At 42.6% G+C, this 19,123-nt stretch overlaps 1 protein-coding gene across 4 annotated transcripts in view; it reads left to right on the forward strand.

Moving 5' to 3' along the window:
- Positions 1 to 5,911: 5,911 nt before the first annotated feature.
- Positions 5,912 to 19,123, forward strand: part of fto (FTO alpha-ketoglutarate dependent dioxygenase) — a 117,003-nt gene continuing 103,791 nt past the window's right edge. For 2 of the 4 annotated variants that reach the window (XM_067495199.1, XM_067495201.1), the window contains exon 1: positions 5,913 to 6,027. In XM_067495199.1, the coding sequence (XP_067351300.1) occupies positions 5,950 to 6,027 (78 nt within the window). In that variant the 5' untranslated portion in view covers positions 5,913 to 5,949. Of the gene's footprint in view, positions 6,028 to 19,123 lie in introns of all 4 variants that reach the window. The other 2 variants (XR_010912347.1, XM_067495198.1) reach the window with 2 other exon arrangements.

Consider the following 19,123-nt stretch of genomic DNA (forward strand, 5'->3'; position numbering starts at 1 on the left):
GTGTTCATGACAGTGGTCTGGCTGACGGGTTCTTAATTAAGCCAGAGGGGTTTTGATGGAATCTGCACCTGAAAGGACCCCAAACTGCTGTTTTATCCAAAGTACTAAGTCAATATATTGCATGTCCTACGTGCGTACTTACAGTTGGGTGCAAAGGTTTGCATCCTCTTAGTTTGAATGGAGGTAAAAACAAAGATTTTTTTTCATCAACATAATATTTACTGCACACTTCTTCTTTCATTATGTTTTAACAATTTATCAAGGGGGGATGCAAACTTTTGCACTCAACTGTACAATTGCATTCGTATGTGTGTCCTCTACTCAATTCATGAACCGGTCAAACAACGAGACCTAAACCTGGTAACACTGAGTCAAGGGGGAAAACATGCACATTAAAGACCAGAAAAGCTATATTAAAAGCCTCTAATGTAAAACAGTCCCCATCAAAGGGAGCCTTCCCAATATTTGTTGAACTCTTACATATCATATTAATGCCACTTCAGCCATTGTTCACTCAGCCTGTGTTTGATGTGCAGTGCTGCGATACCTCTGGGGTAACAGGAGAGCTAATGACAGGAGTTGGCACTTTATAAACACTGTCAGGAGCAGGTGGAGCGAGGGGTCGGGCTGGGCCATTGTGTCCACCTCAGCTGGTCCTATTCAGAACGACTTATGTTCTTAGATCATGGAGCAGTTTGACAAATCAGCATATTTCAGGCAGACGTCTTTGTTAAAAGACTAGAGAGGGTGATGGTATCATGCTGAACCAACGTGCGATTAATCTGCAGCGTAGTGCTGAGCGATAGGGCACAGCCATCTCCAGGAATACGGGTCATCTCTGCCTCTACAAAAGTAGCTTCCTCCTGATGGCGCACGAGGCAAGGACACACACACACACACACACACACACACACACACACACACACACACACACACACACACACACACACACACACAGAGGATGTATGCCTCTCTATAGAGTTTTATGACATCTTTTAGCCTGACATTGTGCGTGAGATTTAAACAGGGGCTCTTTTGTATGTCAAAACCTCACTTTTAATGGGTTTCTTATAAAAGTGCTCAGTGATCATGGTATTCAAATCACAGCAATAGCAAAGCGCTTCCTCTTTTCGGTGTCTGGAAGCGATCCCAGGCAGGGAGGTGTACCACATCTTAGAGTAAGACTGCACACACTTTCTGTTCGCTAACCAAAAGGGCTTTTTCTTGTGGTGCTATATCATCATTTATTGAGGCTTAATCAACATGTACTCAATGGTTTTTAAAAAAAAGGCACAAAGTGCACACAAGGCCTCAGCTATGGCGTTGCAAGGATTTTACCAATATTCCAGCAAAGACTAGATGCAAAAAAAGATGCATAGTGGCTTTCAGAGTCTTTGGTTTCCTGGGAGAATTAAAGAAAAAGTATTTATATTAGTGAGAAGACAACAGACGCTACCCAGTCCTGGGACTTGCCTGAGTTGCCATCTTTAGGTTAAGCTATTTTGCCTGATCCAGTCTGGGCCTCTTTGTTAACAGTTCAGATTCATCAACATGCAATCAAAGATACTGATACTCGGGTGAATGTGGTATTGGAGGTGAATACGGTATTGGAATTAGTTTTGTCCGCCACACAAAAAAAGGATTTAAAACCATAATGGTCTGGAGGTTCTCCATTAAAGCAATTATACACATCATCCACTGCTAAATCCTAAAAACACATTAGCAAGGATTAGCCATTTCTTGTTGTCCTGTTTTTAAACGAGCTCTTTAATCAAAGCCATAAAATATCACTGAGCGTGTTGTTGCTTTGAAACACCATGGGAATAGCTATTGCATGTGAGCTCTAATTTAGATGAAAGACTGCTATAATAGCGATTAATTCAAAAAAAGTAACTCTTCTCTAACAGTGAAACTACCTTCTGTTAACTTTACACTTTTTACATATTTATAAAATTTAACAAGTGTTCCGTAGCGCAACACACAAGATGTGGCTCCAGATGAAACTTCTACACGTGGGACACTTTGCAAAATCTGCTGGTATACACCTATTCAGCTTCACGGGGCTTTTAATCTTCTCCATCACTATTGTAGTGCTTCTTTTAATGCCCTGTAACTAATAGGCCACCGGGTGTGAGCCACACAGGTACCCTGGTGCTACAAAGGGACTGTACAGGACTGATGTGGGGGTGCTTCAAAGAGCCAAGGCGAAGGCGGTGGGAGTATATAGAATGGAAAAAGTCAGCAAGAAAAGAAAAACCTCTTGTGAAAGAGGACATAATCGTTTGGAGGACTCCAGCACATAACCTAAATAATACATTTCAGGTTTTGATATAACTATTACTGCCTGTGAAGAGCTCTTTGATGTTAATTGAAACCACTGGGCAGCAATCTGCTTTATAGCACTGACAAATAACAGTTTCCTAGGGCTAAGCATTGAAGCTTAGCAAGCGGAGAAGTCACATACTTGCTCCATATGCTCATTCGATATAAATAAAACTCAAAAAAGTACTTGCCTAAATGGAGGCAGTACAATAGACGGGGGATAGTGCAGACCGGACAGAGCTGTAGCGAGTAAAGAAATGCTATTTACAATTCTCAACACTACCTGGTCCTGAGTGGTGCAGGCCTGCTGACTGTATTGTGTTCAGTTCTCCCAGTAGTTTGCTTCCAATCTTTCACACAGAAACCACAGCTTAACTTGATAAAGCAATAATAAAATCTAGGTGGCTCAAAAGAAATCCCTGCATTGGAAAGATATAATTGTAAACAAAGGGGTCTGTCTATTGTATTTTCTGATTTTCCAGGCCCTACAATACTTAGAGGAATGGCACAGAGATGTTTGCCCGGCCGTTGGCTCTGGTTTTAATACAGACGCAACACAATGGTCTCTGTCTTCCTCTACTGTGCAAGATGTACATTCTGGCACCACGCTCTCCTCATCTCTTATTCGTCCCCAGCTTTTTTTAGATGCTCATTGTATCACAAAAAGAAGCCTTGTCAAAGGGTCATCCGGAGCTGATGCAATGCGCATTAACAGAAAACATACCCCCATCGTGAGCGCAAACACATTGGCCAGACCAGTGAGGAGAACTAGATGATGATAGTGGAAGTTCAAAGCGATTTTTTTTTTCCTCCCTCCATCCCATATGATACCACATCAGAGTGTGTACAGGGTTGACCTTGCCTTGTGCTTGAACCCCACGGGTCGAACATGAGAGAAGAGGTGCCTGCTTTAGAGCCTGAATCACTGTAGGACAAATGACAGGCATTGTTGAGGAAGATAATTGGCTCGCCTCCACGTATAGAGCCCGACTATATGATTGTTCACAGAGCCTTAAATCTGACCATCAAACAAGAAAGAACTTTCTGCTCTTTGACATGTTCCTCATCACTTTGATTGACAGTGAGAACGTGATAATTGGATGTGTTCCCCAGCGTAACATTCTGTAATAATGGATCAGGTTTATGGATTCAGTGGTGTTGATTTAAAAAAAAAAGCATACAGAATGTGATACTTTGGGTGTTCTAAACTTTAAAAGAATCACAAAAATGAAAGCAATCAGGAAATTTAAGCTACAACTAGCAACCAGTAAGAATTTTAAATATTAGCATTTCTGAGAGTCACTAACTAACACATTATTGTTAGTGTTATCCGTGCAAATCATGCAAAGAACATGCAGTGGTTTTAGAGTCCCGTGTGAGCAGTGACTTGCAAACTTCATTGAAACCACAACTTCTCGTTGTTTTGTACAAACGACATTATGATCGGCACATTTTGTTACTTTCAGACAGAGTCGGGCTCACTGTTTTCCTACAAGCTAAGTGAACTTCCTGCTGGCTGCAGTCTTATATTTACTGGACTCAAACGAGAGTGGAATTCATCTTTTCATTGTACTCTCCGAAAGAAAATGTTTAAACATCCCTTAAATGCTGCAGTCTTATATTTACTGGACTCAAATGAGAGTGGAATTCATCTTTTCATTGTACTCTCCCCAAGAAAATGTTTAAACATCCCTTAAATGCTGCAGTCTTATATTTACTGGACTCAAACGAGAGTGGAATCCATCTTTTCATTGTACTCTCCCCAAGAAAATGTTTAAACATCCCTTGAATGTATTAACAATTTATGTCTCAAGAACTCTATTGTGAATGCAAGTGCATTAAAATACATTTTCAAAGCCGACCATCTACTTTAACTTTGAAATAATATCACAAACCTCCATGAATGTGAACTAGACAATATGATTTGAATGGTTTATATACTTTGTCAATAATTTAATAGGGTCCATGGTGCACATATCAGTCCTTAGCCATGCGAGTTGTACCAATAGCCCACCAGTGAGGCTTCTGAAGGAATTGTTGAATAAAGTGATGGGCATTACACTTCATGCACACTCAACTCAGAGCCTCAACTTTCTCTTTCTTGAAATCTTACCTACAGTATAATACATAAAGATGATTGACAGTAAGAGTATGCGAATGATTGTTTGGCACATAAAAGAACATAGTTTAATGATGGATCAAGGGAATGAGGTTTGATAAACTCTTTTTACCATAGACAAAAAAAGAAATCCTTCACAGCCTTATACGATTTTTTTCCATGATAGCAGCTTAAAAAAAAAAAAGAATCAGTACATCTATAGGCTGACATATGTTCATTTGAAAAATGCATGTATGCACATGGATCTAGTTTTCACCAAATGATTCCATGGATATTTTTCAAACATTATATTCACTTGGAAGACCAGGACAAAGGAGAGGAAATGTAGGTTATAAATAGGAATCAAAAGAACCCCCTCTGCTTATTAGTAAGGGATGCCGGAGACACCCACATCTTTGAAAGCAGCAGAGCTTTTGAGCATTTTACAAGACAGGTGAAAGAAACATGTGTGTTAAATCAGTGTACCCGGCTCACTTGGGTCAGCTCCACCATAAAAGAAAAGAGATTACAAAGGAAACTAATGAAGACACTGATCAAAGTCTATAATGGTAATGTGTAGCAGGTGTTTCAGACCCCTGCAGTCGTCCCCTGCATCAACCTCCCACTACTGCTGCTCCATGCGTGAAACTCTCTCAGGTATTTCTCATGTGCTCTGATGGGAACAATGTACAGAACACATCTTAGCACAATTCACAGCATGTTATGAGCAATCTGGACGAACACTTGGAGGGTACTTTAACCGTGGGTGTTACACAAGGGCAGCCAAGTAGACACTGTGTCGTTTCTGTGCACTTTCATGACAGGTAGTGAGTTGAAAAGGGCTGACGTGGTTGAGGCCAACAATGGCAGAAAAGCACCTGGATTTGAGATGCATGCAATACTTGAAAGACGGCTGGCAGGACTTTAACTGGAGAACCTTCAAAGCATAATCGCTATTTTTACACATAGTCAAAGATGAAAGCGGCAATAATTTAGTTTTACAAAAAAAGGAGAAAGCACATGGGATATCCATGTGGAAGCAAATCATTTAGTTAAAGCAAAACATTCAAAACAGCATATTCCTGCACTATTTATTAATTATTAATAATTATATTAAATGTAATAGAAAATGACTTTTTGCTTTGTACATACTTTAGTTTAAATGTCACAGCCATTTTAATGGAGCTGTACAACCTTAATCACTGATTTACAACCATCCTGACAGACGTGTGTACTTGACTTGTTGATCTGCACCTGCGCTGAACCTGCGCTGTGCAACATCTTGAACGTGCCGAAGCTGCTTCCGCCGAGCGCACCCGTCCGAACTGGGACTTGTAGTTTTTATTTCTGAGCTTTTAACTTCTCCTTCAAAACCCTCGGCACAAAAACCTAATTTTACGCTTTATATATTGGCATTTGGCCCATTACGGAAATAAAACGAACGGCTGCGTTTTCATATTTCGTTTGTTGTATGAAAACGGCGTGAGACACTGTTTAATCTTGCACTACAATAACCGGCGTCGCCCTCAATGAAAGCGAGGCAGTGTAAACACAACTCCAGGAACATGAAAAGATCGGCTGACAGTGAGGGGGAGAAGAGAAGAAAGGTATTGATAGCGTTTTTCTCCGTTAGGTCGAGCATATTTCTAAGTCCTGTCGCTCGTTGAATATCTAATGCTCCTTGTGTGATGCTGCTGGCTGCATTTTGAAGGCTAGAAAGCCGCGAATGTCAGCGCATACCTCACCTTGCCTGTTTCCTTTATTGTGTTTTCCATTTTTTCCCCCCCAGTCCGCCACAATGAAGAATTACAGTAACATTAAAACGCTATTTGTTATCACGTAAATACACTGCTGATAAGAAGCTGTGGCTATGCAGTATAACGTCTTAGCCACACCCCATACCAAGTGGAAATGCCATATGAATTACAGAATTACGTGAGCTATATAGGAGGAAATAGCAAAAGTCATTCTGTGATACTGGGCAATTATTATCAGTTAGTAAAAATAACCAAGAGGCAAAAAAACAAGCTTAATTTGGAAAATTCAGCTGGGAAGAGTGACCACTGACTCAATTGGTAATTGCACTGCAGCACAGGAACAGCTCCATGCAACAGTACATGGTAAAGTTAGTATTGTAGTGCAACTGAGATTTGGCGAGGTGCCAGGCCAGCTGTCTACAGCTGCTACAGGCGTGAGTATATATGTGGTGGGTAATAACTGGTGCTCTGATGTACAGGAGCATCGAGAACTTAATGGGTAGTGCTGGGATTGCTACTCTTGAGTAATACGCTCTTTAAATATGCCAGCAGTAGAACCTCCTAAGGTAAACAACTGATGTGTGCAGGATCACTTTAACCTAATGTGAACAGGGGAGCGACCGACGTGTGTGCTGTCACGTTAACCTGGGCTTAATCAGGCTTCCACATGCTGTATAACTGTAACTTTTGTGGTTTGTTGATACACTAAAGGAAAGGAAGGAAAGGACTCTGCTGTGCCCGAGGCATCCTGGACTGTTTTTTTTTTTTGCCTATAGTCACAGTGTCTGTCTGCATTTCTGTCTGTTTCTCCTCTTATCTTCTGACTTGGATGCCGTCTGCTATGGCACATGTGTTTGGATCATGTTAGACAGCAGTGAAACTATGTAGGACGTGGTTCCTCCTGTTTATGAAAGCAGCCATGGCGGCCAGATGAGCGGCTCAGTGAGAAAACTCGTTCCAGCTGGCCCCCAGGCAGTCAGGCAGCACTGCACAGACCTAATGGCTTAGCTTCTTTTCTCTTTAGATAAATAAAAGGATGAGCGAGATGAACTGTAATTGCAAAATAGCTATAAGACTGTAAAGCAGCCAAGGAAGGAGCTCAATGCACTTTGGACAGATTTTAAAATATCAGTGGTTGTATAATGATACAGTTATGATAACTAATAACTTGGATACGATGGTTGTCTTATGCAGTCAGTGAGTTTGCCTGCGATGCTGCACAAAGTGAGCAATGCGCTACGATGGCTCCATTGTCATTCTCAGTTAGGGAATGCAAGCAGCAGCATATTAGTGCCACATGAATACACGGTTTCCTCAGAAAATCTCACCGCAGCAGGTAGGTATAGCATAATGTCAGGTAGAGTGCCATGGTTTAGATATTTTTGAAGTGAAATGGAACAGGACATTGCCCTATCTGTCCAGGAAAAATAGCCAGCCACGACAATTGTAGTTTTTTCACTTTTCAGAATCTGAAATAATCAATAAAACAGAGGATGGATCCATTAGACACTGCAATGGTTTTAGCTGTTGTTCTAAAATTACACACTCTTTGTACTAGCTGAATTTTCAACTAGTTTTGCACCCTAATGAATTAAAAACATTTCATTTTGTTGTAACAGTGTTGTCATCACTGGATGAATTTTCACTTATGCCTTAGCAAATGTGAAAACAGCATTGACCCTGTCCCTTAACCCAATGTTCTAATGTTGTCTTTGATGCAAGCTTGCCATTTGCACAGTGATGACAAGTATGAAGTGCTCTGTCGAAACAGGAAGCGTGTGTGGGAGTGCGTGTGTGTGTGTGTGTGTGAGAGAGATAGAAAGAGTGTAAGCAGCAGGCTAAGTGATGATCACATGGGGTCACCAGATGTTGTGAGGTCCTGGGCTCAGCCCATCCCATTGCTTAGATCAGCCTCATTGGCTTGCTTGGGTTGTGGCACCTACTGCAAGCTGTTTAGGGTACTTAATTTCTGAACACTCATTAAAATGGTTTGTGTTTCCCTTGGCAATTCTGTTAAATTAACAACCAGCGAGGTAAAAGCTGATTATGTGGCCACACATCCAGACATGGTTAATCAATTCACCCCCACAAAATGTTAGCTGGTGAATTAGTGTAAAGGAAACGATTTATGGCAACTAATGCCGACGTCCTGTCATGTCCGGCCTGGTGTTTTAGCAAGAGGAGGGTGTCAAATTCAGCACATTCAGCAGGTTTGTGCTCTGCCGGCCATCTTTTTCCTCCCTCTTAACCCAAGCTACATGCTGCTTGCTCTATTAATGAGCCAATAATGGAGAAATAGTGTTGGGCGCTGACATAAAACATGGGTATGGATACCTAAGGCAGGGTAGCACATAAGCTCCAACAGTGCAAGATTTACACCTTGGCTCTATGTAGAATGGTGGAAAGGGGAACACTCGGCATGGGGGCTCTCACAGCTTCATCAGACCCCCGCCGGTTGAGCTGTGGAAAAGCCAGAGCTCAGAAAAATACGGCTGTGGCAGATAATGATACCATTACACTAATGGAGCTGGCAAATGAAGGAGAACCCAGATGCCCTGCTTTATTACCGGAGGGGGTCATTTCCTCGCTGCATTCCTAATGGCCTGAGCACACAGTATTGATCAGGCTATCATGCTGCTAATCCTGTACAGAATTACTTATCGCTGCCTAGGTGTCGATCCACCACGTGCCCTGCTCTGGCCTTGCCACTGGGTGGCAGCTGTGTGTCCGGCAGGGACCCACTGGGCTGTTTATGTAGCCATGATTTAAGGCCAAGCAGGGATGGTGTCTGGGAGGTCCTCAGTTGTGGGTTGGCCAATTCAATGTGTAAAGGAAGCAAATGAACCTAACAGCTTTCATTTAATTAAGGTGCAGGCAATGATGTGATTCTTCCCAGTTTATGGCCTCATGGCCACTGCGGGGGTCATCAGGAGCAAGGGAAGCTGTCAGGTTGGGTGTTGGCAGTAATTGTGTTTTGCTGTAAATAAGAGCAGCCACCTTTTGTGCCATCAAGAACAGCAGGATACGGGACTTTCACCCGGCCGTTGGCCTGATTTGATTCAGCTCTCGTGTTTAACGCTAACTTATTCTTACTTCATGAAAACCCAGATGTGTTTCATTAGGTCTGACTGTAGTGAGTCTACTAATTTTAGTTTTGATTGGTACAATTATAGAAGTAACCTTATGTAAAAATGAGGAAAGTCTTTTCATATTTTGCATGGCATGCATTTTTGGAACATGACCAAGAATGGTTTGGGCCCATCATTACGGCAAATGAATAGGGTCAGGTAGCACAGAGCACTTTGCCCAGGGCTCGTGACCTGTTATATCCTTGTTCTCTTTACTAGGCCCCTGTGCGCATTAGCATTCTCAGGCCATTGGAAGTGTGGCATCCTAGCATCAGCAGACCCCTCTTGTCACCTCTGGCCTTGGCTAATCAAAGAGTTTACCTTGAGGCGAGGCATTTAGCTCTGTTCGTTAGAGCCACTCCAGTAGCCATAAAGAAGTGTTGTGTATATATTTCCATCTGGAACAACCTGTCGTGGCTAGGGAGACTAGCTATTGATCCTGATATTTAGTCATTTCTTTCTGCGTGCGCCATCAATATTGTGCTAACATCTGTCCACACAAGGATTGACCTCAGCCCCAGCCTCTATTTTTCGTTCCCATTGGAGTTCAATGATATACTATTCTGAAAAGTAAAATCAATGAATGAATATGAAGTTTGGGTGTGTAATATAGCGCAGGCCCAAGGGCCTGGGTCTTTCATTGATTTGTTATGTGAGAGTTGGAGGGGCCTGATTAGTCTGCTGCTGAGCCTTTTCCCCTACATGTCTTTACCTTGTCTTTCCTATTTGATCTTTGGCTCATATATTTGAACTGAGGTGTTTACAGATAGGTTTGGGCAGTCATGCCTCTTTTTAAACCAATTCTGCCAAACTGCTAAAACTGTATGCCATGCACAACTTGTATTAGTGTGAATATAATGTGATATGAGATGCCACATGTTTGCAGAGATAGGATTTGTCGTTGTTTGTTTTGTAACTAATGCTGTCTGGTTAGTAAATTACATACGAAGTAGTTTTCTAAAGTTAAAATGATGCAAAATTAGTTTGTTACCCACAAGATGATTATCTGTGGATGACATTCTCTTATCAGCTATACAATCATGGGGTTAGCTTCTTATGATCAGTGGGTAAAATGCTGCACGCCACTCCCTCATTTCCTATCACCGTTTTATTGCAGTCTTTGATGGGTGCATGACACTGTAATGGTTCATGCTGTCTGGATTTGGTTTGCATCTGGACGGATATCAACTTTTATAGCTCTCTCCTGCATTGTCTCAGGGTACATGCTTAAGATGACCTGCTATGGACTCCCATATGGGGTTTAGGTCTTAAGATCTTACTAAACACTTAAACTGAAAAACAGAGTTGTGGGCTTGAACTCCACAGTGAGTCAGTGTAAGTGAGGGGGTCACGTGCAGAGGCTTTCTCCAGCCACCAGCTCCCATCCACTCCCATCCGACTAGTTGGCTTTGTACAATTATGGCATAAGGCATGATGAGAAAATTCAAAGTAATAACAAAATCCCCAGAATTTCCCCAGATGTGAGGCAACATCAATCACGTGGTACCCCCATGCATTTACTCTGGAGATTTCTAGCAGCCTTACTTGATACAATCGCCCCCCTACACACACACACACACACACACACACAGAAACACGCACACATGCAAAAAAAAAAAAGACAAAAGGTATATATTCAAGTTTAATAGTTGAGAAACTTAAAGAAATAATTCTTTTATTTATGTGTTTACCATTCACTGCAGGGATGGTTTTCTCCTATCATAGCAGTCACTAGGATTGTCCAAACAGCCCCTGACAGCCTATGTGTCTGACAGCCCCTACAAAGCACCCTATAATAGTGTTGAGGCGTTAGCCACAGATGTCAGTGTATTCGGAAACAAGGCCACGATGTGGATCATGCTAACTGGCTGACCAGATCAGCCGTCAAATTCAATGAGATTACATCGAATGTAACCTGTCCAAGTAGGGTTCATCTGCCATGCATGTTTCCTGTCACAAGAGAGACATAGAATAATCAGCTCAATCAATAGATGGTGGTGGCTCATTGCACTCATACTGAATAAACATGGGAATGACCCTCTAACCTCATACACAGAGGCTGCAGCCTCCAGGGGATTCATTAGCCACTCAAGGCTATGATCCGGACCTGTCGTTGTTTTCCATTTCTGTTTGCTTGGCATTCTGGGGGTGTGTGTGTGTGTGTGAATGTGTGAATGAGGCTCAGGGTTGTGTGTGTCTTTAAAAGCCCAGTTGCTCGTGTGTATGCTCGTGATATTCTTCTCTATAATGTATGTGCTGAGGCTGCTGTAGGTGTGAATGCTGAGAAAGCATGACACATAAATGATAAAAATCCTCACCATAGATAATAGAAAAATTGACAGTTCTATTGTGCAAGATTTTTTCTCTTTGAGCATCCAAAGTACAAATGTCCATATAATCAGTGCTACCCAGAATACAATTGCTGCCCCCGTTGTTGCTAATTTTAGCTAATGCCAATAATGATTTCACTATGCAAAACCACCTGCAAAGGACAGAACCGTCTTCGTGCTGTTTATTTGTGAATTTATTTTCCTTTGTAATGACTCACCTTTCTAATAAAGTAGAAGCGCCTACTGCTAGGGTGTTGCCCGACATCTGGTTTCAATGCAACATCCAAAAGGTTTCATTCACAAAAGCTGCAGGAGACCAGGTTCACAAGGCGCTGTAAATAGTAACCGTTAATTTGTACATCATAAGTTTCTTTTCCATAAACGTGAGCTATGAGAGTGTGTTAAAAGACCTGGCATTTAGGTTATTGCTTTGTAGAGGCTAAACATAGTTTGGTTTCTAATTCTGCAAGAGCCAGGTTTTATCATTACTGTTAGCCAGCTGGAGGCCTCTGCTGCTAACCATGCTAAACACAAATACACATAATGGCGTATTTGAAATATGACTTTATTGTGTAGGAGGAAAAAATGATAGTAATGATTTTAGGCTTAGGAAATGCATTGTTTGTTTTTAGATTTTTTTTAATTGAGCAAAGTTTAGGTGTTTTGGGGTAACTGCTTGCACCCCGAGGATTAAGTAACCACTCCAACTTCCAGTGTGAAATAAGTGTTCTTATTTACTTTCATAGAGCGTTGTGTGTTGTTTGTTCCAGCATTTACTCTGCATCAAGTCTGTGAGAAGTGTCTGCTTACTTCAGGTAGTCTCTTCATGTCTCAGTGATTCTTCCACTGAGCCCCCGTGTGTTTTTTCTTTATCAGCCTAACTTTTCCTTGCATATGCGAAAGGGCCAATGACAGCTTGACTGGCATGCTGTCAGACAGACGATGCCTTTCCATTGCTGGAGCATCAACCCTTTCCTGAGAGCTTGTATGCGTGTGTTGATCTTTGTGTGTGTGTGTGTTTGTGTGTGTGTGTGTGTGGGCGGGGGGGTTGGTATTGTCAGGACGTGACCAGCACACTTTGCATGTTCTTCTCGAGACAGGTGCTCCTGAGCGAGCACTGGTGCATGGCAGTTGCTTTTCATCGCTGTCTTCTCTACACTTAACCCCTGACCAGTCCTCCCTCCTTCATCTTCTTCCTCATCTTCCTCTCCTCGGTCCTCCCTCCTCTTTCCTTCCATGTCTGACCTCTTCTCCCGACGCTTCCCTCGACCATCCTGAATGATGGAAGGTTGGTGGGCAGGTTGCACTTTGTATGTGGTGGTGGGATGCGGCAGCCTACACTGTCAGACCATGGAAACCCAGCTGTCCAGACTGAACTGAACACGCACATATACTCACGCCCGCAGACACTTATACCCACACCACAACTTTTTTGCTCAGCAGTCCGTAATTCCATCCACCGGCGCTGTCAAGCACATGATCAAACGTGCATAAAGAAAGGAGCCCCTTGGCTGAATCCCATCTTCTCTCTTCCTATCATAATGTAGGCAGATTTTCCCTCCACTGCGTGTTTCTTCAGCTCTGTTTATTCAGATGAGCCAGACTAGGGTGCAGCGGGTCACATCCACTTGCCTGGCTAAAACGGTCCTGAATTGAGGGTTGTCTCCAGTGAGATGGAGAGAGAAAAAACACAAGGAGGGGTTAGAGAGGGCTGCCGAGTGGTCGTGTCAGGGCTGTTTTCGGGGCTATTTGTGTGTGCGCGTGTGTGTGTGCCATGGCAGGGGTAGGGGTTAGGGAGTTTGAGGGTTCAGTTGTCAACCCCTGTGTCATGCTTGCCCTGGCCCTGTTATGTAGAGGGCATCCACTGTCATTTGTTGCAGGACTGTTTGAAGTGGAGTGAGCCACAGAAGCATAAAAAGCAGTCAGCACACTTTGAGCTCTCAGGTGCCTTCGAATACCACACATTAATTTAAAAACACAAACTCTACACAAATACTGTGCAGGAACTAATCCCTTATTAATTTGACACCCCAAAGTTTGTGGCTTATCTAGTGTGCCCTTTTAGAAGTACTTTTCAGGCTCAACCCTTTCATCTCCATCATTACTTGCTTTATTGAAGATGGAGATACAGATGTTTTGTACAGAACATACTTAGTTTTATGTTGTTTTCCCTTTGATTCTTTGAGCTTCATCATGTTAAGTGAAGTAGGTGGATTAAAGTCATGCTTGAAGCCAACTTTGGGGAAGACATACAGTAGGTAAGCTTGTGGTTTTAATACAACAGTCATTCTGTTCTTTCAAGTTTTTTGAAGTTCATCCCACTCTGCGTGCGAGTGTGTGCATGTATGTCTGTATGTATATGTGTTTCACTGTAGCTTTAAGTGTGTACTTCATCTGACATACATCTCCCACATTTTCTCCACGTTGGAATAACAGTAATGGTTAAGATGCCTTAAACTTGTTGTCGGAGTGTCACTGAAGACATGAGCACAGCACACACCATGAGATTAATGCAACAACAGCCTGTCTGCCATACTGTACAACCGCTATCTGCAAGCGAGTGGACCCCTTCTTCCCAACTATTGTCATATATAGGGGGCATTGTCACATATGAGATGGACTCATGTAAATGCGATGACAGGCTAGTGTCTCGGCTGACTGACAGCACAGAGGGATTGGGCTAATCTGAGTGACTGATTCGAGGCACACAACGGCTCGGCTGTCCCTGTAACTCCTGAGAAATAGACAGCTTCAGCAGAGTTATCTGTGTTTGTAAGTCCTTCTGCTGTGCTGGGATGACAATAGGGATTAGTGCCAAGGTTCTTTAAACAGTTTTTTTTATTTTATTTTTGGGAGGGGGGGGGGGAGGGGGCCTCTTATCGGCGTCTCGGCAGGATGCTGCAGCAGCCAGTTTTCCTTGACTGTCAATTAAAGAGGGGATCATTAACTTCAAGGGTATAAATGTTCTAACACTGGTATTACGTTGGGAAGCTAAGTCGCTGACAGATGTTTTAACTTTAATTCTCCACTTGTTTTTTTTGTCCTTTAATTAATTTATGTATCACTATTCGGGTTTTAAATATTTTTCCCCCTGTCTGCTCTTTGTTAGCCTGTAATCTCAGTTACCATGGTAGTCGCAAAGACGATTGGGGCTTGTCACTCGCCTATGTTTCTTATGAGGTTCAATCAGCTAATGTATTCAATATCATTCAAACTGAAAGGTAAACAGGATCTATTGGTGTGTGTGTCCCTGCACTGTCTAAATGCAGCCTGGAGGTACTGGGTAGGAGTAGAACAGCAGGAGTATCCAACTACTTTGAATGTTGCTTGATAAAAAACAAAACAAGTGCAGCTTGCATCTCTGTACATGTGTTGTTTTTTGGACGTAAACAAAAGTAGTGTACTACTTTGGGTTTTTCTTTTGGAAGCTTTGTTGGAGGTTGTGAAGCATTAGTGTGACAACTGTGGTTGAGATTATCTGCCATAGAGCTACAACTGGCTACGGTACAGTAAAAACACTGTAGACACTAGCCACATAGAGAAAGAAAGAAAACTGCAGGAGAGATGGGAGAGGCGTGGGAGAGAGATTGGCGACAGAGCCTGTTAATGGGGAAACTCTCTTCATCCACCACTACTGCCATCACTACCACCACCCTGTTCTCTCGTGACAGCTCTTTTCCTTTGTTCTCCCCCTCGGCCCACTCTCTGTCGGGGATTCGTGACAAGTTTTCGCGGGCTGATCAAACGCTGCGGTGACACCTGATTAGGATATAGCGCGTGTTTACAGTCGTGCATGGCGAGGACCCCCTCTTCTCAGACAACAAGGGAGACTTCACCTTGACTAATTAAATTTGCACCTGCAATGCCAGCTGTGACAGCTACTGGAGAGATGCATTTATTTATGTCACTCCATACATATTTCTGTGACGTCTATGGGGGCTGAGTTTGCACTAGCTCCTCTGTTTACCTATGGTGTGGGGTTCTCCAGTAGCCATCTTTATTGTGTTTGTATCTGTCATGGTGTTGAGGGAGTCGGGGGTGGAGTAGTCCTCCACTGTGGAGACAGGTGATTGTATGTGCAGTTGTGGAGCCACTCCAGGGGGCACTGTTGAGTAGCAATAAGGGAAGGAAGATGGATGATTAAAAACCTAAATGTACACTAACAAGGTGCAAATTCCTGTGTCTGATACAGTATTTGGCTGTCAAAACTACTAAGTATTTTTACTTTTACAATTACATGTGTTTTGCAGTTTGTGCAGCCTTAGATGCTGCTCTCTTTTTAAACTGACAAATTATGTAGGACACTGAATGGCTTCCTATAAGAAAGCAAATTTTTATGTCTGTGGCATTTAGATGGAAAACATTAGAACCTGACCACTTTTAAGTTGCATCATATAGTATTTTGACAAAAGGAACGCGCATATAGTGAATTATTTATTGGTTCAGATCTGCATGCTAACTAAAACAAATTGAATTCTGTTATCCATTGTGAGTTTATAAGAGCTCTTGTTTGAATAATGTGATTTGTGAGTCCCTCCCTCAGTATGTGCCTGCATTTAGTCATGCATCAATGTTCGTACATGTGTGCTTGTACATGATCTTCCTCTCAGAGCGGATGTGTGTATCTATCTAAATCAGTGTAGAGAGTGTAAAAGGCCACAGCTGAAGTGAGCAGGACATCAGTCACCCAGTTGCAGAAGACAGGGCCCGGTAATTTGTACCCCCCCAACCTAAAAACACCCCACTCTTCTGCACAATTCTGCCTCCCCAGCCCCAAATTGACCAGACTCGACTGTTGGTCATGCTGTATTACATGGGTTAGATCAAGTAATTATTTCTAGGCCACTGACTACAAGCAAGATTAATAGTTTTTGAAATGGCCATAATGGAGGGCTGACCCGCCGTGACATAAGCATTATTTCAAGCTAACCTCCACTCTCCTCCTTCTCACCTCTGGACACCACCAGAGTGTGATTTATACCTGGGCTAATGAGGGGAGGGGACCTAGGAGCCCAGGTTCACCAGCTTATCAGTGCAGTGTTACTGGGCCTGTTCTACCTACTGAAACCAATGTGGGGTCATTGGACGAATTCTTGTGAAGGGTTTACTTGATTGGGTTTTAGTAACAAGATGAGAACTCGTTAAAGTCTGCACAATTTTTTTAATGTCCTAATTTTACTGTATGTTGAAATTTGACTTATAACTTAATTTGGGAAGGTTTGCTAATGCATGAGATGTCCTTGAAAGAACAGAACAATATGCTACTGATATTGAATCCCTCTATCTTCCATCGTTTCGTTTGTCTGCTCCCCACCCTTGATGCTCTGGAACCTTAAGGACCAGAGAAGCTGAAGTGTTGTCACTAGGTGGCACTTGGACATCATGTTATCAGATGCTCCCTCCCCTTTACCCCACCACGCTCCTTCTCCCCACACACTCTCTTCCTCTCCCACTTCCTCCCCTCAGTGCTAAGTACACCTCAGATGTCAGGGTGTGTTATTTTTATTGGATGAGGACAGTGTGTAATGCATTCACCTCCATTCCTGCCAGCTGTTAAATGCCCCAGAACATGGTCTAGCCAGGCTCCGCCCTGTTAACCCCTCTGATTGGCTGTAATAATTAGCAGAAGTGAACAGTAACTATGCAACCTAGTGAGGGTTTGGGACAGCTTGCGACTCCATGATATGTAGGTGACAGAATAGTCCATCCTGCCTGGGCTTAAGTGACTTGGGTTTATCCCAACCTGGCCACATCCCTCCTGACTCAAGTGTGTATTTTGAGTTTTAATATTAACCCTTAACTTAAACACATGGATGCAGTGTTGCACCAGCAATTACATTTTCAAATGGCTGGGTTTGGAAACCTTCAGGATGTTAATCTGTCACCATTCAAGCTACTGGGATGACTGAAAAGAGGATTAAGCTATTCATTTCCTGGTAGAATATTTCCCTTTGTTCAAAATGAGTGAAGGAAAAATAAATAAAGAAATGAGGTGGTCTCTCAAGCAAGACGAGTGCCGTCTGCTGTACTTCAGGATTTGGCTAATGCCATTATAGAAAACTTATCTGCTTCAGGACCCCAGAAGACTGGCCGACGGTCATGTAAACAGCCGCAAATTATATTTGCTCCTTAATTCAATATTAATCTGAGGTCCCATCATAATGCCAGTTTATCTGGGTCAAAGACTACATGAGATAGAATTAGACCTGTCCTAGATGTCCAGTGCACATCTGTTTTGCCATATGTTTTTTCTAGTGGCTTAGCTGATTGTGTGAATTTAAAGGTAGGCCACTGATCTAGCTTGTTCATAATGCCTCATTCAGAATTTAGTTTCAATAAATAATTTTGGAGCTTGTGCAGCGTTGTCTGCAGAAAAAAAACTACATGGTAGAGTTGACGACAAAAAGTTTAAACATCTTTATATCTTTATAATTTTTATAGATTTAGACCTGCTTATATAAAAATATGGACAGGATCCTCTCCCATTTGGATGCTGTATTATCTTATTTTCCCTTAAAGTTGTTCATTTTAGGTGTTGAATTGAATGTGATATACAGCAGAGTTGATAATAACATGTCCTTGAAGTGTTTTGTCAAACAACATACACTATTAAATCTTATGTTTTGCATAAGGTTATAATATACCACATGATAATTGTCACAGCTGTCAGCAGGGACGGCACAGTACCCCTGTCTTAGCCCCTCGTTTACCCTTGACTCCCAAACCCTTGGGTTGGATTGCACATCATCTTTATCCCAGATGAAGTACCAGACTCGGTAGTGTCAGAAGATGATCTAATATGGAGCCGAAAGGACACAGAGCTGGGAAATCATCGTCATTTGAAGAGGTTGCTTGTCACATGATGGGTTTGATCAGCCTGTGCTGCTGTACACAGAGCTGGGTCTTTGCACTGTCTAACAGTGGTACTGGATTAGAGACACAAGCCACTTCTACTGTGATCAGTCAGTCACACACGTAGACATGCGGCAGGACCGAAATCCTCCTTGTGCACTTCATCCACATCATGTACAGTACGAGCTCCTTCGTGAAGACTACTGTATGGAAATGAGGAACTCAACCGTTGACAATGATGGTACATGGTTCTTTTTTCTAAAGTCAGTATGATGCTTTGTTTTAAATGGAACATCACTTGGTTACAGTTATATAAAGGACTACTACCTTATTGTTAAATACAGTGCAAGGTTATGTTGATCTACAGCTGCCCGACCTGCCTAAATGCTACTGATCTGTGACATGTTGAGACAATGGCGTGTGTGAAAAGACTGGCTCTACACACCTCGGACACTGCGTATGGCTAAGTGACATTGAATTGTTTACTGTCACAAATCACAAACCCTTCAATGACCAGGTGCGACCGTTGTACACCCACTCATCCATCCATCCAGCTGCTCTGCCCTGAGCGATGTGTTGGTCTGCTGGGCTCTGAGTAGCGTAGCGGCAGTCTCCTGAGTTGGAGATTTTAAACGC

This window comes from Channa argus, chromosome 2 (assembly GCF_033026475.1).
Source record: "Channa argus isolate prfri chromosome 2, Channa argus male v1.0, whole genome shotgun sequence".
Classification (NCBI taxonomy): Eukaryota; Metazoa; Chordata; class Actinopteri; order Anabantiformes; family Channidae; genus Channa; species Channa argus.